Genomic DNA, 20,720 nt, shown 5'->3' on the forward strand with positions numbered 1-20,720 from the left:
ACATGTAACACCAACCTTTGCAATATAACATTCCCAGGGCCAGAATTAATCTCCATGTATTTCTGCATTATTATTGCTTGAACTAACCCATATTTTGCTTAGGTCTTAAAACAAAAAGCTTAATAATGAAAAGTAAATACACAAGCCTCAGCTGTTTCAGAAGATACTGTAACATTTTCCCATAGGAAAGTCTATGGTCCATTTCTCCTGACCAAGTAAGGTTATAGAATAAAACATATTCATTCAATGAAGCCAAGACTATGTACCATTTCCATAAACCTTAACTCATTAATCTTCATCTGAAGTTTTCTCCTCATCACCTTATCCCACTCAGATCTTACCCACTTTTAGTTTGTGTTTCCTCCTTCCTGTCACACTTTTGTTTCAGGTTTCCAGCTCAGTAAAGTTAACTTGTAATAGTTATCTACACAGACATTGCTTTAGAGGAGGGAAATGTGAGGGCCTTGACCAGGAATTATGCTGTTTTATATAATTGCTTTTTTCCCAAATCTAGTGCTATTTGCAGTGTATAAAAACAGTCATCACCATAAAAGAAGTGAGAAAAAAGACACTATTTTGATCAATACTAATTCTGATTAAGTTCCATTACAGTACTTGATATTTTCAGCAAGTCTGGAAATACACTCACAGAAACTCAGGATTGCTAAAAGTCTTTAACAGCATAACAGGACACTGCTGACTTGGGTGGGGAATATTCTGTCTACTTTTTTATTGGCCTTATACGGCTATAATAAGGCAACAAAATGCATTAACTTTATTCTGTAATTAATCTTATTACCAAAGCTTCAGTAGTGTGGTTTTATTGCTTCTTTATTTTAGGCTTTTGCCTAATATTTTTATCAAAATATTTATAGATTGGGAAAAAAACCAAACAACAAATAAAAAAACCCCAAATGTTTAAGATCATTGTATGCAAAATTAGGGTCAACAGGGTGGCCTCAAAGTACACCCAGGGAGCCGGTGCAGGCAAAGGGCAGTACTCATTTATACTCTCATATGGACATATCAGGGACAGTTGTTGAGAGCAAATTTTTTCAAGCTGCAGAAAATTAGGCTCATGAAAACATGCATTCACTAATCACTACATGTATAAATGAGCAGAGTTGTTGTTAATGGTTCCTTCTCCTCTAGAGGCCCATAATACATCATTAAAATATGAATGGGACAGATGTAGACACATAATCTTGATGGGTCTGGGATCCAGAACTGATCTTCTGTTCATTGCACCTATTTCTTTTTATCACTGCATGGTTTATAAAAAACAAAGTTTGGTTAATTAAAAAAATAAATAGGGAGGGATGCAAAGCAACAAGAGTTTGCAAGTTAAATTTCCTAGTTCTAAAGTGATTTTCTGAAACAGTCCATCTTCTTCTCTTCTTTATCTCTGAAGACTCATTTCCTTCTTTCTCATGTAAAATAAAAATATTTTGGAAATACTGAATCGGGAAGACTCTGTGTAATTCTTATACTGCACTGAGCACTGCTGTTTGAAGGTTTCCCAGGAATATATCAAGTGATGTGACTGAGCTCTATCATTTGCATTTGATTTGGTTCTTTCCCTCATCTTCTTCTCCAGGGTGAGGAGTATGTTCAATGAAGAGTTTTGTTTGGACTTTTTTTTCTGCTGTACATAGGTACATTGCAGTGTGCTTTTCTTAGAGACAAAAGGTCAAAGATGTGCATCTTGCACTATAACAAAGGTGGTAAATTTTGTGAGAGCCCTTCATCCTTGCAGGAATTCATTAACAATTTAGGTGTCTGATCCCCAAGAAATGTCTGCTACGTCTGTAGATGAGTGGTACCCTTCCTATGGGAAGTCCTAGTCCACAGGGGAGAAAGCATGTTCCTGATCTCTATCCCAGAGGTCTCTGCAGTCACCATGGGCTCAGGTCATTGAGCATCATCAAAGTAAAAGCTGCCACTTTTGGTTCTTATCCTCAGCTCAGAATTTGTGCCCACTGCTGCTGATGCAATTAGAAGATAAATCCTGAATGACTGTCACAGGATCAGAACTGAGAAGTTGCTTGATTACAAAAAAAGAGAAAAAAGAAAAACCTAATGTGAGATCTAAATTAAAACAAAATTATTATGTGTACCAAGCAAAGGGTTAGATAAATGTGGAAGGAGGGGAGGTTTATTTTATGGACTCTGATTATCTCGTGGGAAAAAAGCTTCCATTTGTATTTAGATCAGAACAACCTGAGTTGTAAGGCACACGTTTAATCAAAAAGCTCATCTGATGAAATGCTGTAGGATTTGCTTGTATATCCAAGGAGTTCCCTAGAGATTTAAGGGCTGTAACTGAATACAATTAGAAGATCAGCTGTAAACATCATTTGTCATAGAGTTTGTTTGCTGTGCTTTGTAAGAGAAGTTCAGTTAACAATAAGTGAATTTGTGGTGGTTTAAAAGATAGTAAAGTATTGAACTGTATTGTAAGAAAAGGATTACCATAGCAGCCTACTAGAGATGCAACTGTTCAACTATCTGGGATCTGATGGTCTGTAGAAAGAGAACAGAGAAACTATTAAGCCGGGGTTCACGTCCAAGAATGGAATCATTTATGAACAACCTTTCTGGGCCTACTTTGTTGCTGAATTAAACCTCATGTAATGTCATTGAAGTCAGTGGGGTTATACAGGGCATAAGTCAGTGGAGAAAATTAGCCCTCTGTCTTGAAGCCAAGAAACAGACATGAAATGCTGATATTAGCTGAATGCCACTGTTCTTGGTACAGTGAGTTCTTTGTGTCCAGTAGTGAATATTTCATCCTTCCCAGGTGTAAAATCTTCCCAGCAGCACTATAAGGCAGATTTATAATAAATGACAAAATTAATGGTTTAGTTCTGTTGTAATGCAGCTTCTGGGCTCCCAAATGGAACTTAAGCAGTTAGCAGACAATATCTGTGCTGGCTTCAATGTGATCTCCAAATCAAGTCTTGATCTCTTCAGAAAAGCCTTGAGGCTGACCTTTTTTTTAACCTTTAGCCATCTCTCACCCATACGTGTGTTAGAAGCTAGCATTTGTGGGTATGGGGAGCTTTCTACATAGAAAACTGACAAAGAGAGTTCTGTCCTGGCTGGAGCATCTAAGCATTTTTATTATCTGTATAAAGAACTAATTCCCAAAGTGTACAGATGGGCTTGCAGCTCATGAAAATATCTCTGTGAGATGACCTGTGCAGAATAATAGATTTTGACAGCATGGCTCACTTTTCACTACAAAGAGACCAAGCAACTTGAATTCTTTTGACGTCTTACTGTGCAAAATTTCAGCAATGAGCTAAAGGGTGAAAAATGATTTATTATTATTTAGTAGAGAAAACTCTCCAGACCTAGATGTTAAGGAAGTTGTGTAAAGCATGGAACACATGGCTCGGGTTGCTGTTCCAGTATTTGTTCTGTTACTTCTGGTGTGACTTCTTGGTAATGATAGAACTTGATCGAGGGACTAGCAGAGGACTCATATGATACCTGGCCTGTTGGATGTATGATTTTGGCCATTTATTCCTTTTTGTATTATTTTTTTCAGGTGACACTTCAATAACTGCTTGAGATTTTCATTTTCTTTAAATCCAATTGCTTCTGCTTACAATTCAATTCTGGGTATGCTCTTCAGAGAGGATTGAGAGGAACAAGATACAAATTTTGCAGTTGCCGTGTGAGATGCTGATGTAAACACATCCAGACCTATCCAAAGCGGAAGATATGTCTTGAGGCTTGGGGACTATTGCAGATATAGGAACAAGTCCCATTAATCCACAGCCATAATTTCAAGTGATAAAATATCACTATAAAGCTGGTTTACAAGTGCACTGAATTTGTCCTTTGTTTAGCTGGCAAGGTTCTGACTTTAAAAAAAGTTCTACTAGAGGGCCAGGTTTTGTTGGATAACAAATCTGATTTTGACAGAAATCTTTACATTATCAGTGGCTAAAAGCCCATTGATCCAACCACTCATTTGCTTTTCTAGTTTTCAATAATTAAAAAGAATTTTCTTAGTTATTGGAAAAATTTTGGTCAGTTTTTGGAAGTTTTATTGAAGGATGTGATATTCAAGGAAGATGCAAAATTCTCCTGATTATTTCCAATTAAAATTACTAAACTGTTGTAGAGAATTATGTTTATACCTCATCAAAGACAGTCTGTTGAATTTTGTTTCTGTTTCTGTTGTTGCTTTTCTAAAGTCTCTTGTTTTTCTGTCGTATTTGTCTGACATCTAATGCTATTACATTCTGTTTCAGCTGGCAGGCTTCATCTATGCCTGTTATGTTGTGAAGTGTATTACTGAAGAAGAGGACAGCTGTAAGTACTAAAGCTTTATTGCATACAAAATGAATACTTTTTTTTTATATTTAAATCACCCCTCCACTATTCTGGCTTCTGCTGACTTCAACCTAAATGCCTTATTACACCGTAGCCAGAACATGGTTTCTGTCCATCTTTCTTGGTCTAAAATTTGGAAATGTCTGAAGGACTAAGGAGTCATGAAATGCTGCTTAAAAATTTAATAAACATACTCCTTCCTTCTGAAAAGATCATTGCAATTCTTTATCTCCCAGTTTAGCTTAAGACATAAAAAAAAAAAAAAGAAAAAGAAAAAAAAAGAACAAAACAATGCCATTCGGTGAATATAAGTTTGGGGTTTTTTCCTTACTTCAGATTGTTATTAACTATCTTCAGAGTAATTGCTTACTGCTGAGGTTATAGGTCTCCTGTGTTGACATGTGCGTTGGCCCGTAAAAACACTTCTGGCAAAAAAATAGCTTTAGATTACTGCAGAACCTTCACTTATGAGAGGTGAAACAGTGGAGTTCCTCTTCGTTCCTACTGCTCTCAGGGTACAATTAAGAGGAGTGAAATGATTTCATAGAGATATATGTTTGTGTTTCTTCTGCTTATTTATATCAGTAGAAGCCTGTTGAGCAGAATTTGCTCTTATTGCATGCTATAGAGTCAAGGCATTTCATTTTTTCTCTCTACCCTAACCTTGATTTTTTTTAAATGGGCCACTGCAGCGTTTCAGTACATCTTGGGATTCATACTAAAGCACTTTAGAAACAAGTATCAGAACTGCGTGTAACTTTGATAAAATATACATGAATCCTAGAGAGAGCTCTGCAACAGGAAGCTAAAGGGGTTTTATTTGATTGAGAGCACTGCAAGGGCTGGCGGGGTTTCCTTTGTGTGTTCTCCTGCGTGGAAAATAGCTGCAACCCTATAATCTATTGGCAATACAGTGTCACTGTGAATCATCAAGGGGAGATTTAGTGCTGAAATCAAACCACCACACTTTGGAGGTCGTTCTGACTATGCTCATTTCAGTTGTTTTTGTGTTTCTGTGGAGGAGAGGAATGTATAAAGAGTAAAAACGATTTGGGACAGATATGTGGAGCAGGGGTTTGTCACAAATAGACTTGTCTGTTTAGGGAAGGACTCAGTCATATGTGTTTTCTCTTGCTTTCCCATTAAATGCATTCTCTATCCACAGGGCTGGAGGAGAGTTATTCCTTGCCACCCAAATTGAAATCCCATTTAATACTATCCTGTCCTCTCTTCTAAGGGCTTAAATCTTTTTTCCACTCTTCTGTGATGCTTTAGGGCATGATATAAGTAAAAATCAAGGAAGGGGCTTGAGTCTTGGCTCACCAAACGAGTGCAGAAGTCAGAGCACACTTGAGAGGTTTCTCCCATGGTCGGTAAAGCAGCATTCCTGGCAGTAAAGTGCTGCAGCCAATATGGTATTGTTTTCTTCTCACTGTGGCAGGAGCTCCCTGTTGTTCCAGAGCCACAGATTGTCATGCTTCTTTGAACCTTTTTTTGCCATCACCTTGACTATTTTGAGGCTTTTATTACTCTGTTAGTAAACCTCAGCTAGGTCTCCTTGTCCAGTCAAAGAGCCGTCTTACCCACCTGTGAGCATGTCTCTGAGGTACCGGGGTGAACCCCCAGCCAGCGCAATGAAGCCAGCACAAGCTCAGGCGCTGCAGCTTTCCCCCTGGTAAGGCTTGGAAGCTTAGCTGGCAAAAAAAGAGAAAAAGGGAACTTCCGTGACTGAGTTGTGCCAACACTATAATAATGCTTAGATTGGATTTGGCCCCTCAAGGTATCATAAAATTAAAGCCTTAGTTTCTACTGAGAGGCATCATGTAGCAGAGACTAAAAACTATTCTAGTTCTCTCTCTGCTCAGACAAGTGTTCGCTGTGACAACCAGGGCCTGCAGTCCATACAAACACTCTCCACTCAGGTTTAATTTAAAATTCTTTTATTTCCTTAGATACGTTTTCTCTCCTTTTCTATCCCTTCCTTTCCATCCCTTTTGGCAACACATCCATCTATCATGCTCTTCTTAGAAGATTTTATCCCTTATGGATGTCATGTCATTCAGTATTTTTACTCCAGAGGAAGATGCCTAAGCGTGACTTTCTCCATACATTCGCAAATGGGGTCATCTCATGCAGACCAAGGGAGTGCTAAGGAGAAAAGCTTTCAGGATAAGTGGAATATGTCCCAGAGCCATTTCTTGAGCTTCCTGCATAGGCAAGTCTTTGATCTGAGATTACTTCAAATCCCCTAGCTGTGTTTCTCTTTCCATAGTCTCTTCTTCCACTTTTCCAGTTCCTCATAGCCTGTTGCTATGGAGCAAGAGGGATGAAGGTGCCCCCTTGCCCACAGCGTACTCCCTCCTCCAAACGTGCTGAATATCCAGCATAGGAGAAAAAAGCAGTTACCCATCAGCCCCTGCCTAGCATCCATACCTGGTAAGGGGTTAGGTTGGGCTTGTGCTTCCATTCAGTTTGGCAGCTGATGTTCCCTCTCTGTCCTGTGTCAGCTGCGAAAGATCCTCTGGTAACAACCAGTCAACAGAAAGCAACTCTGCCACACCATTCCATGCTTTCCCAGCACTGAAGCGGTTTGTGAAGGACAACAGAGGGACACTGCCATCTTCTTACCCACCTCTATATTCACAGACATCACAGGAGAAAACTACATCTCTGTTTTTCAGGACCACTCATGTGTGTAAAAATGTGATGCCTCATTGCCAACCACAGAGAACCTCAAGGATAACCATATTGGATCATACTGAAGTGTCGCTTAGCCACAAGTGCTTTCTGATGAGACAGAGACAATAGAAAAATCCTTTTGCTTCTCACGATGGACAGAGTAAATGCCCATACACTCAATTCCATTTCTTCTGCTTTGGTGATGGGTCATGGGAACAACAGCAGTCCAAAAGAGGAGCAAAAGACACAGAAACACTGAACTTGGCAGGTGTAAGCAGCAAGGCATAAGACTAGAGAAAAAGCCATGCAAGAGTCAAACATGGACACGTTCCAGATTTTAACCAGAGGAAGATATCGACACTGCTCTGGACTATAGAAGGTGTCTCATCTTCTGTTGGCACAGAGCCTCAACTTGGAAACAGAGTCAAGTTGCTCTTAAGCTGGTTCAACTGAATTAGCTTTGCTCTCAAAGTAATTGGAACAAGCTGAAAGAATTATTATTTCTCCATTCTTTATGAAGATTTTATTGAGAGAACAAATGAGCGAGGGTAGAACTAAGCAAACATTTCACTAAGATTAGCCTGCTCTAACCTCACCAAAGGATTAGGGATGGAACAATACAGTGATCAAACCAGGGTCAGAACTAGGGCTGAAACAGCAAGTCTAGAGGTTTTAATTACTCACACACCAAATAAATCCAGCCTCAGGTCCCCTAAATCAAAGCTCAAGTCTGTGCTATCTTTCAGAAGAACTATCTGCTTTGGGTTAATTCTGCACCAAGGACTAAAGATGAAACTGCTTTCCCTCCTGGTACAGTCCCGGAAGTGGTATAACATTGGGTCCACCGGAGTCGAACAGCAGCACTCATCTCCAAGGGGAAGACAAGCCATGGATTTTCCATGGCTACTTCTCTCAGAGAAGGTTTGTCACTCCCAAAGGTCCCTTCTGCATCATTTTCCCTGTGGCTGTGTAGGGAGGAGGAACTCTGAGGCTTGGAGTACCTCAGGTCTTTATCTGGGAAAGATGAGGGAAGACAGGTGCCCAGTAGGACTGCTGCCAATTCCATATTTTCCCCTTCACCATTGTTACTGGTATGCCTAAGCTGTGGCCAGTCTTACCTCATTAGCATTATTGGCTGCAGCAATTAAAAATGAAACATAAAAATGTCAGGAACAATGATTACTTGGAGGCACTCAATGGCTGTAAACTTATTGGAGCTCCTCATTTGTCTTCCAAAATCATATTAGACCTGCATTTTTCAAAGGCTGCACATTATTTTTAATAACATCAAAATGTTCCTTTAATGTGCATTTCCTCACTAGCAATTTAGCTCCCTGCTATAAGCTGCTACTGCCTTACTAAAAGAAAATCCAAGGTATTTTTGAAAACTTTATTAACTATACAGACATTTGGTGGAAAACACTGCAATGTAAGCAATAAAACAGCATTCTCCCAGGGCTTTTTGTCTGTAAGAAATTAAGAAAGAAACCTAGGTTACTAAAGTGGGAATTCTGCACTTGCCTTGCAGGTTCTGTTGAGGGAAAGGGGACTGGATTGTCTACTAGAGGGACAGCTTTGAATGGAAAGGTACCCCAACCAAGAGAATATCACCAATTCAGTCTGTGTTCTATAGTGAAATCCTAATTCAGAAGGCTCCCTTGCCAACCCAGAGAGGTAGCAGAAATAGCATTTACCGACTATAACACAATGGCAAGGCAATCAGAGAACAAATATGGCCCTTCTGACTGTTCCCCAAGTACCAGGAGGTACAACCTTTGCACTATCTCATGCTAGCAGGGATCCAACTTGCACATACATTATCTTCTTTTCTTCTGGCATTGTTGCCTGTTAAATTGCAAAGCAAAAGAAATCGCAACTGGATTAAGCAGACTTTTGCTACATAGTCCCTTGAGTCCAGCTTTTTGGGATGTCTAGCAGAGAAGTAAAGGTCTAGATAACCCGTGAAATTATTTCACTCCTCCTCCCTCCCTCCCTCGTAAAAACTTGAATTCAAGATCCCACCTGAATTCCTGAAAATGTTCAGGATGACTGTAATACCCCAATAGGAAATATCTAATGGTGAGCAATACAGTATTATGTGCAGTTATGTGCCAACAAACTCGATGCCAAACAATAATTCACTCTGGGATCCTAGGCCTGACCTGGGAAGTGTGAAGGTGATGACAGAGACTTTTTTAAAAAGACAATATTAAATACATTAGGTGTGAGAGATGTGAAATTTTGTCAAACATAGGGTATAAGCAGAAAAACATTTTCTTTTTATCTCTGTTACAGTCAGTCTTTCCCCTTTGAGCAGGCTATTTAACCTCTCTATACTTCCATTTCCCATATTTAAAATGGGAAATAATGACAGGGACAAACTCATAGGCGTGTTGCTTCATAACTTTGAGCTTCTGGGATGAAAGGCACCATTGAAGTGCAGAATATGCTCAGGTATCACTTTATTTCTGTGCCAAATGCTTTTCAGAATCTGCTTAGTGAAACATTACAGAGAACTAATACCTCAGCTTCCATCCCAGCTTAAAAATCTCTAAAACAAAGACAAAGAGAAACTGGTAGCAAACATTTGATTATTAATTCTGCTTCTTTCTTTCCCATCACATTTTCTGGTGAATACAGCTGTAAATCCTGACAATACAACTACAGGAGAAAGATAGGAAAGAAGCTGAAACTAGGGCTGGGAGAGATGGCTGAAGATGACTGCAAGCATCTTTCTGCAGTCAAGGCTGAACTTGAATGTATCTCTGGAAGTTGTCCTGGACAGCCTGATAGGTCTCTTCCCCACCCATTTGAGAGTTGACACTAGTGGTAGTGTGAGCTGCAGCCCTACAAGTGCAGCATTATGTTACACTTGTGTAACACAACTCAAGACAGGAGGTACCAGGTCTATCCAGCCACATATTTGATATCCAGTAATGAAGAACATCTGATGCTTATTTCCCTATATATTTTCTATATAGGCATAGGTAAACATGGAAAGTTTGTGGTTCCCAGAAAATCCTGACAATAATTTGCAGTTCATGAACTTCCTTAGCCAGAAGAGATCTTGCTGTGTTTAGTTTCCCATAGCAGTCTTTTCTTCCTGAAAGTGTCCACCTATGTTGAATCAAAAAAGGTTTTATAGAAAATAACCTCACAAGGCAATCCAACACCTCAGCTATATATTTAGTTAGCTTTGCACCTACCATTTGTGCAATGTGTCCTGAATCTTTCTCTGTAAAACACCAGTCATTCTATCTTCAGCTTTTCCATACTGCTACAGGTGACATCCATCTCATATTCCTATAGCCACATGTAATTAGGCCTGCAGCTTAAAATAAGAATCAGAATTTCCACCACAGTCAATGGAGGCATGGATGAAACTCCAAAGAATAATTTGCCCTATCTGGGGTAGACATCTCTCTCACAAAAAGGTGAATCACTGGTCTGACTTGTTTGGTTAGTGCTAGAGACAACCTAAGCAGCCCGCAGAGGCAGAAAAGCAGCAAATAATAGTAGGAACAAATACAAGCCACTCTTTAAAACAAAGTTGTTCTCCAAATTGTTGAATAGGCCATTAATGAATGCAATCAACACACTACAAAAGTTGAAGCTACAGCTTGTTTTCGTTCAGCTGAACTCTCCAATTTACAGCCTGTGGCTAAATTAGAAGCCTTTTCCGATGACTTGTTTCATTTAGTGTGGTGACTGCTACCTGAACTAAGTAAACCAAAGGGATTAAAATGGGATGCCTTTGGCTGTCAGGATGCTGATAGGAGCATGGAGAGAGAGAAGTATTTGAAATCCCATGGTACTACCTCATGCTTGTCATGCTAAAGAGGGCTGCCTTGGAGAGCAGCAACATTTAGAATATTCCCTGAGGTGCCTGTACAACATAATCTATTGCAGATATCAATAGATTGTTCCTGTGTTATTATTTCCAGTCATATCCAGTCTTGGAGGGGGCCTCTCACAGAGCAGAAGGCTGGTGTTGAGCATCTCATTCTCCTCAGCACAGAGCACAGACGCTCCCCATCCCACCAAGGCATGCTAACCAAGGCACAGGTTGAAAATGTCTGAACTGCAGAGTGCAAGGCTGAAGTGCAGGGGAGAAAGCCTATGGTGGGAAGACATGACAAGTGAAACCATCTGCTTTTGAGATGCAAATGGACCTGAGCAGTCCAAGGTGTCACGGGGCTTGGCAGACATTACAGAGCCTGGTCTGTGATCATTTGTCACTGCACTGCAGAGTGAAACAAACTTAAAAGCTCCAAGGAGGTGCAGTTTGTTTAAATAATAGCAAGTAATTAGTCTGAAGACAAAATCAGTGATGGCATTTTATAATTACAATTAATTTAAAGGTTAATTTCCTTTGGTGCTAAAATCTTATTTAAAACATTTACCAGGAAAGGAAATTAGGATGTTACTATCTAGATGCATAGAATGCTTCTGGGAATCCATGCTTATTATCACTAGAAAATTAGGTTAGACTCAAAGTGGGAATTTCAATTCATTTTAGTGTGTAATAGATGGTGGTCAGGGCCTTGAGTCAGAAGGGTTGCTTAGGGTAGACTGTATAATTTGCATTTTCTTTGTTTGTGGGATTAATTGCAAATGTTTCTGACAAAAGGGCTGGGTTTATACATGAACAAGTTTGACATGAAAAGAAAATTGGTTATGGATTGCTGCCTTCGTAACTAATGAAGTTGATGTTCAAAGAATCCCTAGGAGACAGGACTGTAGTATGAGACAAATATATAAATAAAATCATATAAGGGAAAATGGTGGTGTTGCTGACTTCATCTATGATAATTTCCCTTCTCCCTCACTTGTCTTCCCTGCCACTCCCCTTGTATCCATCACTGCCTCCTGTGGGGATTGACAGCTTCAAGTTTAAAAATTATCTAAATAATATAATGTAAACTTGAAGGAAGTAACATTTCCATTCCATCAACCGATCACAATGGGATACTGCTTAATAAGATCAATGCATTGAAACAGCCAGGGAGATATACCTACCTTACACAAATTTTTTTAAATTATTCACTACAAAATTTTGATCTTTTCAAGAATGACATTTCAGAAATGTTGGAAAAGATCTGCACATGTCAAAAGGGAATGAACAATTAACATCTCTTTTTTTTTTTTGAAGAAAGATACATGTAATACCAAACCAGTTTGAAAATATTACTTATCATGAATTATTAGCTTCAAGAGAGGAACACAAAGGCATTCAGACCATGAAACAATGTCACACACAGCTGTGTCAAGCTGGTAGCAGAAATGAGGTAATATCTAGTCATGGTTCTGACAAATAGAAGCTACAGATCATTTGAAGAGATGTTCAGGTTGTTGCTGTAGCAGAACAGGGAATCTTCCTGGCCATGGAAATATTTTGACATTGAAAAATAAATAAAGTTCATATTCAAAATCAGGAAAAAATAGCAAAATCTAAAACTCTTCAGAAGTTGAAAATTGCATGGGAAATGGTTTCAGGCGTGTTTTGTTTTGATTCTGGTGGCAGACTCCATTTCGACATCAGTCATTTCCTGCTACTTTGCAGTGAAAGTGGAGGGAAGGCTTTGAAGGCAGGCCCCTCAACAGGGAGCGTCTCCTGCTGCTCTCCGTCAGAGCTCCGGAGGGGCGAGCAGCTTGGATCTCGCAGAAATCAGGCAGAGGAGCAACCTGCAGGTGGCCATGTGGAGGTGCAAGCCCCCTTCCCCACCCTGGTGTCCCACCCTCCGAGGGCAGCTGGCTGCGTTCTTAGGGTTTCAGCCCAAATTAGCGGATGGAGCACGGCAGGTCCTGGCCATCCGGGCTCACTCCAGACTGACAAATAACAGAGTCTGAGAGGGGAGTGGTGATGAGCTGCTGTGGGTGGATCAGACTCATTAGCATTTCCAGTGGCCCTGAGAAGGATACCTGCCCACAGCCTTAGTGTTCTTCCCTCTGAGGCAGTCAACACGAGCTCCTCGCAGTTTCCTACATGCCATGAATGTAGCTTCGTACTGAATTATTTTTATCAGCATGGCTCCTGTTAAAGTTTTCCTTATTACTTTTCCTTTCAAATATCTAGATAGGTCTTCATTAGTATTGGATTGCTAACTTTCATAGATTTGGGCCTTAATTCTCCACTTTGTTGCACCTACTAATGACTCTTTTTCTAATTTATGAGTGTGGCAGTCACACTTGGAGGCCACTGCCCAAGGCATTTTCTTTTTCCTCCTTTTTTCCTTTTTCTTCTCTTTATTGCTTGCCTTTAGCAGTGATCTGGCTAAGAACAATTTTTCCTAATGACTCATCTGATAACTTCTATAATAATTCAGTCTACCCCGCATTTTCTTTAATTTTCAGAATGATTATCACTCAAAAGCTATATTGCAAGGCTATATTTTTTTACTCAGCACTCAAGCATGAAAATTTGTAAGCAAATGGCTATTGTCAGCAATGTCCAGGTCTGTCCAATTTAGAAAAATAATATATTGCTCAGAGTAATATTGTTCTTTTAGCTGAGTGGAGGTCTTTTAAAAGCTCTTTACTGAGCATCAGACAAGCCCTACTGCAAGTTTGGACAAGCCTTGCAAAGCCTTGCAGGGGTCAAGCAGCAACCCTGTTTCCAGGTGTACAGGCTTGACAGGTGGCTTGCTGTATTTCTCAGCTATAAAATGCAGTGCTGACCATTTCAATCCTGTATTTCTCATTGCTGCAGCTATGCTCCAGCCATTTCCTCCTGGCCTCTGGTTCTTATTCCTGCTTGCCTTGTCCCTGGTCCTGTTTCTGCCTTCAGCTACTGCAGACTCAGTGATGCCTCCCAGCCCTTGCTTGGGTACTCCTGGCTACTTTCATCTCATCTTATTTCTGCTAAGCCATGAGCAGCCTTGGTTCCAACCTCCTCAACATGGTTCCTGCTGCTGGGCAGCCCTGCCTTGCCAAGTCATTGCTCCAGAGCACATCATGCCTCCGACCAGACCCCTTCTCCACCTGAGAACTTGACTCGTTCTAATTTTTGACTCGTCTAATTTCTGGAACCTCAGCACCATTCATCTTACTATTTTCTGCTGAGTACAACCATGAGCTGGGCTCACCTTGAATGCAGTATCTGCATCCCTGCTTGGTCCTAATTATTGGGAGTAACAAGCAGAGATCCCTGTCGGTACCTCTATAAGGACAGTAACACCAGGTCATGCTCATTAGGTTTCACAAACCTGCATACCTCCCCAGTCTCATGTCTTGTCTCAGAAGGACCGATCAAAGAATTAGCCGAGGGGATCAGCAGAAACAGAGACAGAATAAGATGATGCAGGGTCTTATCCAACAAGAAACACAATAAGAGGAGAAGAAGCTGGAGGAAAAGCCCTTGTGAAGCAAAAAATTACAGAATAATTTTGATTATTACATAAGTAAACATCATGAAAATAGGGGCAGTGGGGCAGAATCTGAGCTGAGAAACTGCGTCAAAATTTGTGTAGGGGTTTCCCTTTGCTGCTTCTATGGCCATTGTAAAACTCAGAAATGCCATGATGTGACAGTTTAAAAATCTGAGGGTTTATTATTCACCTTGCAAATTGATTAGCTAAGAGCACTTACAGGCCCTACATTATTGGCTGTTTGGCAAAAATGCTGTTCCATTGCACTGCAAGAACTGGACCTTGTGTCCAAGTCCTTACACTGTTTCTGAATCCTCCTGTGACAGCAGGAAGGGCACAACTCCATGTTCTGGCATATGCCTCCTTCCCCATGCTGCCCCAATGTTTGGCTTTATGCTCTTCTGAGAGCCTAAATCACTGTGTACTCAGCACAAAGACCAATAATGTTTGATTATCATTGTAAACAAACTTTATGGAGACTGCATTCAAGCAAACCTCCTCCTGTGTGCTATATTGTGGAACAGCCACCAGGCCATGCTCACAGCATAAAAAGGCAGCAGCACTAAATCGTTTGGAAATGTCTTCACCAAACAGAGAGGTGGGTAGCAGGATACTGGCAAAACTGCAAGAACAAGGGTGTCCCCATATGTTCTTTTATATTTTGTCCCTGTATGTCATTTCCAAACTTATTAAAACCAAACCTAATTTACTTCCCTCCATTTTTTTTTTTCCACTCAATGTGGCCAGTTTTTAGCTACTAGTTTTTAGTATTTGTACACAGCTCTGTCTTGCCTCACATACTGACTTCTGCACTAACAGTGCCTCCAGTGGTGTTATTAGCTGTAATTTGTTTGACATCTCTCCTTCCTCCCAGCTACACCTGCAGTGGAGTGCCTTGCTGTGGTGTTGAAGCTTAATCGCAGCACTTCCGAAGCCTGAGTGCAGGGAGCCAAGTCTTTAAGACCTCACATGTCAGATGTAGTGCATGTACACTACATATTCTCTCTCTGCTATACCACGTGGGAAATACATCCATTCATGACATGCATGTGTAAAAAGCATCCATGTGAACATGCACATACACTTCCCTGGTCATTAGTTCTTTTTAAATGGTATCATCTCTAGCATAGGTAATTGTAATTTTTTTTTTTTATATTACTTTAGTGCTTTAGATTCATGAATATATTTAAGGACTACCATAATGTCAAGCATTGTACACGTATGAATGCCAGTCCTGTTTCTTGGAACTTGCAATCTGTGTATTAGACAACGGGCAACTGAAGGGCGCAGGCAGAAATTGGGCACAAAGAAACTAGGAGCAAATATTACTCACTGAAGTAGACAGTATAAGGGTGTTGGCAACCTAATTATTCCCAACAGAGCAAAGAACAGTTTTAGGAAAAATAATGAGAGAATTGTTTATGAAGACACTCTAACAAGGAGAGACACTGTTTGAAAATTCTACAAGTATGGAGGTCAAGCTGGTGGCATGGGGGCAGAATTTAGCTTTTAGACCTGGAAGGAGGAGAGATTGATGTTGAGTATCTACAAAATGCTTTAAATGTAAAAATATTTAGTTTATACTTGATGTAATATAGAAGGTTAAATCAGTAGAAGGATGCAGAGAAGAGTAACATAGGCAAAGAGGTGATCCCTGCAGCTTAACTCCATATTTGGTGAGTTGAAAAATAAAATGGGAACAATTGTGGTGTTTGACACTGGGAACCCTGGTTAAATGTTGTAGCTGTGTCAACAGTTAGAAGAATCTTCTTCTTCAATATGCAAAAATAATCTCCAAAAATTAAATCATGCACAGCCCACACCAAAGTTGACATCAAACTTATATCCTCTAGTGATAGGCAGACTTGAGGACATAAGTTCACTATGAGGGGCAGCAGAGAAGGTTAGGGAGGAGCAGCTGAGAGTTCTGACGTTAGCCATGCAGAACTGGAACTGAAGGTTAATTATCCATGGGTAAATATCACAGACACAAGCTGAGATTTAAGTTTGTATAGGAGGAGCAGAATGAGCACAAGCCAGGTAATCCGTGACACCTCCGAGAGCCAACGACAGCAGAATTTGTGTTTGTGAGTGCAATTACCCAGTTTACAGGAGGTGGAGAAAAATAAAAGGCAGAGATTACTGCTCATTGGACTCCAGCAGCATGCTAGAGGGAGAAGCAGCAAGAAAGGAGAAGAATGATGAGAGGAGGAAGGTGAGCACCTGCCGAGGAGGCAGAGGAGGCCAGCAGGGCAAACAGTTCAGGAAAAAGAAATGCATGAAAGTTGTCTGGATGACCAGAGAGAGGACTGTGTTTACCTAAATTTGAACAGAAAGAGGTGATCTGACTGAAGTTCCAGCTGTGTGCAAAGGACAGAATACAAGATGGGAGTAAAACTTTAAGAGAAGTGGAGAAAAGTAGCTCCAAAAACTGCTTGAAATCATCTGGGGTGGAGTGTGGAAGAAAAACTAGGACAAGCATGGATAAGGGTGGAGTTGATTTTTTTTTTTTTTTTAAGGAATTTACATGTGTTTGTATTAGGGAAGAAATGTAAAAAAAAAAAGGATCACGAGAAAAAGTCTGTTTTACAGAACAAAATTCTTGTAACTGTAGTAAGAGAGAAGGAGAAATTAATAGTAAAAGAAGTGAAAAAGGCTGGCAACCTGAAGAAAAGAGTACTACTTTATCAGTTTGTTAGTACAAAAAATGGAAGAGTTGATGCGCAGAGAAATGATTGGAGATGGGACGAGGGATGTGGATGAGGAAATGGTGGGGGTCTCTGGGCTAGAACTAATAGAGCCAGAGGAGACAAACTACTTCATCGAGGAGATGGACAAAGTGAAGCAAAAGAGAGGAATCAGTGAGCGAAGTCACCCTTAATACAGAATTGCTATCAAAGACATTTTCACTTTTAAAGGAGGAGCCACGGGCAGGAAACTGATGTGGTAGTGAAGGCAGACTTTGAGTGCTGACAGTAGATTCACCATGGTGAGAGGTAGGCCCTCATGCACCAAGGGTAGGGATGAGATAATCAGCAAAACAAACAACCACAGCAAAGGAACAAAGCTAGAAGAGGATTTTAAAGCAGTCAAGAAATCATCCATACTGCAGGTCACAGGTGGGCCAAGTTGGTTGTTTCCCAACCTTTCCTTTTCCTTTTATTTGCAGATAAAGCCATTCATCCCCCTCCCCATTCCTAAACTCTACATTTTTTCATATCTAGTCTGCGCTGCTTTATGCATGCCTACTAAAATGCAAGGAAAGTCATAGTCAGTCACATTTCTATACATGTATGCCCGAAAGGATCCTTTGGGTGAGATCCTAGACTAATGTAAATTACCATTGCTTCACAGAAGTCACTGAAGTTATCAACATATATATTAGCTGAGGACCTGAATCTTTGTGCTTCTGTATTTATATCTTAGGGAGAAAAATTTCTGTAAGTAGAATAGTGTCTAGTCATCTGGTTTCTTTTAAGTATCTTTCCTTTTGCTTTCTACAGAAAGATATTGCTTTTATTCCACACTCAATTCTTCCTCTTTGTCCATCTGTTAATTTCAACAGCTCTAATTTTTCTCACTGTAAACTTTCTAAAAAAAACCTTCTTCTATATCACATTCATGCTAATGGGGTCTTTTCTGTGCATCCCATTTTAATGGTCCCTCTATATACCGTAGACTTCCAGAAATGAAAAATGAGAAACCCATTTATGCCTCTCATCCTGTCCTGATATATACACCAGAAACAGTGAGGACGGTGACCACGAGCTGAGGCTGAAACTTCACATCCCCGTGGGTGCATATTAATAGAAAATATGTCCCTATTTTGAGTCATATGTTCTGTCTGTGTTACACTTTTAACAACAGTCATGTGTCTGACAAGCTACTTAGCATCAGCAAAAGAAGAAAATACTCTGAATTTTTTATAATACATTTTACAGATAAATAGTACTGCTATTATCCTATAAGTCCAGATAGGAAAATAAACATCTCAGCACCCAATATTTCAAAGGTGTATTGGTTTTGCATGGCCAGGTTTTGGATGGGCTGCAGGGGTGGCTTCTGTGAAGATCTGCTAAAACTTCTCCTGCGTCTGACAAAGCTGATGCCAGACGGCTCCTAGTTGACCCACTGATGGCCAAGGCTGAGCCCATCAGCAACAGTGGTAGCATCTCTGGGGTAGCAGATTTAAGAAGGGGGAAAGTTACTGTGCAACTGCAGCTATGAGAGAGGAGTGAGGATAAGAGAGGAGCGACTCTGCAGACCCAATGGTCAGTGAAGAAGGAGGAGGAAGAGTTGCTCCAAGCACCAGAACAGAGATTCCCCTGCAGACTATGGTGAAGAACATGGTGAGACAGGCTCTCCCCCTGCAGACCATAGAGAAACCCAAGCCAGAGTAGGCAGGTGTACCCTGAATGAGACTGTGACCTCTTGGGAAGCCCACACTGGAGCAGGTTCCCGGCAGGACCTGTGGACCTGTGGAGAGAGGAGCCCATGTTAGAGCAGGTTTGCTGGCAGGACTTGTGAGATCACAGGGGACCCACACTGGAGCAGCCTGTTCCTGAAGGGTTGCACTGCATGGAAGGGACCCATTGGGGCAGTTCATGAAGAACTGCAGCCTGTGTAAAGGGCTCACATTAGAGAGGTTGGTGAAGGACTGTCTCCCATGGGAAGAACCCTATCCTGGAGTAGTGAAAGAGTGTGAGGAGGAAAGAGCAGCAGAGATGACATGCGATGAACTGACCCTAACCCCTGTTCCTCATTCCCTTGTATTGCTCAGTTGGAGGAGGCAGAGAATCAGGAGTGAAGTTAAGCCTGGGAATCAGGGAGAGGTGAGGGAAGGTATTTTGTTATTTGGTGCTATTTCTCGTTATCCTGCTTTTCTTTGTTAATAATTTGAGTCTGTTTTTCCTGTGATGATAACTGCTGGAGTGATCTTTCCCTGTCCTTATTTTGACCCATGAGCCTTTTGTTGTATTTTCTCTTCCCTTGTCCACTAGAGGGGGAGAGTGATAGAGAAGCTTTGGTGGGCAACTGATGTTCATCTAGGGTCAACCCACCACAAAAGGAATAGGGTCCTGTTTGCTTGCATATTCACATGTGCTTTTACTAAAGAAAAACATGACCTAAAAGCCACTTGTGATAACAGTGACATTTAAGATGAATATAAAATAGACTAGTCAAAAATGTGTTTGACGCATGAGGTTAAGGATAGAAGTCTCTGTACTGATTCAGCTAATGAGCCTTATTTTATTCATCTAATGTTACTGCTGCCAGGGATGTATGAGTTCTATGACACTTTTAGTGACCTTTCAGGCACAGCCAGGATAAAATGCCTGCAGAAAGGGCAACCTTCTGCATGCTTTAAGAAACTAGTTTAGAGTCCACAGGGAGCTTTTAGCACACTCTGGACACCACAGGATTTGCCACCATGAAGAAAGCTTGCTACAAAGAAATTAATGAAATCCTTTTGTGTTGGAGTTCACTTTCTGTTACTTCCCTTTACCTACCTTGCAAAGTTTGTTGTTGTCTGTAAAAAGCCATTGTATACCTACAATGAGGTCACAGTAGTACTCTCTGCCCCACTATCATTTGGTTACACACACGGGAACTTTCACAGTGAGTTGAACACAGAAATGTCTCTACGAGCTTACCTTCTTTGTCGCTTGACAATCTGGCTTGTTAACACTCCGTGCAACAATTACTCTGCAACAGGGCAAAACCATAATGCATGAAGAGATATTTGGCATGCATTTTTCTCTTGTGCCCACACAAACTCATTTTGCTCAAAGAAATCTGTTTCTTAACACATTGGTTTAGCTTTCTGGAAACAACCCTAAAGTCACCCTCAAGACCTTTTGCTCCACAACTGCAAAACAGAGTGTCTATACCTGCAGCCTACTAATAATGGTTTACCAGTTGCTTGAAGGGTCTAGGAAAGTACAGAAGAAATAGAAAGCTGGACTAATGTATATAAGCAACCTCTGTAAAGTGACATGGGCTGACAACAGTGAGACACTCAATCCAACACAGGTATTTTCTGACTTGTGATCACATGGATCAAGAGCGACCAAAAAAAAAGAAAATGGGACGAGCAAGCAACAAACCATATGCAGCAAAGATATGTCCAATTTTTTTTCTACAATCTTTGTATTTGAATAGAGGGTTTTTTTCCTCCCAGCCTAGCATTTCACTTAACAATTTTCTTCATTCTGTGCCTATAAACTTAGTATACTTCCAAAGACATGATCACATTTTGATATAGATATTCTGATGGTTGTAGACAGTGAATAAGCAGAAAGCAACAAATGACATTTATCTTGATTT

The 20,720-nt window shown here is 40.6% G+C and overlaps 1 protein-coding gene and 1 long non-coding RNA gene across 2 annotated transcripts in view; one reads left to right on the forward strand and one right to left on the reverse strand.

Moving 5' to 3' along the window:
- The window catches only part of NKAIN2 (sodium/potassium transporting ATPase interacting 2), a 301,830-nt gene that overhangs the window by 268,042 nt on the left and 13,068 nt on the right, over positions 1–20,720 (forward strand). The window contains exon 4 of the mRNA XM_027632229.1: positions 4,266–4,326. Within this exon, the coding sequence (XP_027488030.1) occupies positions 4,266–4,326 (61 nt within the window). The remainder of the gene's footprint in view (positions 1–4,265; positions 4,327–20,720) is intronic.
- Positions 9,954–12,193, reverse strand: LOC113941085. The gene is made up of 3 exons (XR_003525593.1): positions 12,046–12,193; positions 10,233–10,357; positions 9,954–10,143 (listed from the first exon to the last, which is right to left on the reverse strand). It is a non-coding gene; the product is annotated as an uncharacterized LOC113941085 (long non-coding RNA).

The sequence above is a fragment of the Corapipo altera genome, unplaced genomic scaffold, assembly GCF_003945725.1.
Source record: "Corapipo altera isolate COAL_440 unplaced genomic scaffold, ASM394572v1 2b, whole genome shotgun sequence".
Taxonomy (NCBI): Eukaryota; Metazoa; Chordata; class Aves; order Passeriformes; family Pipridae; genus Corapipo; species Corapipo altera.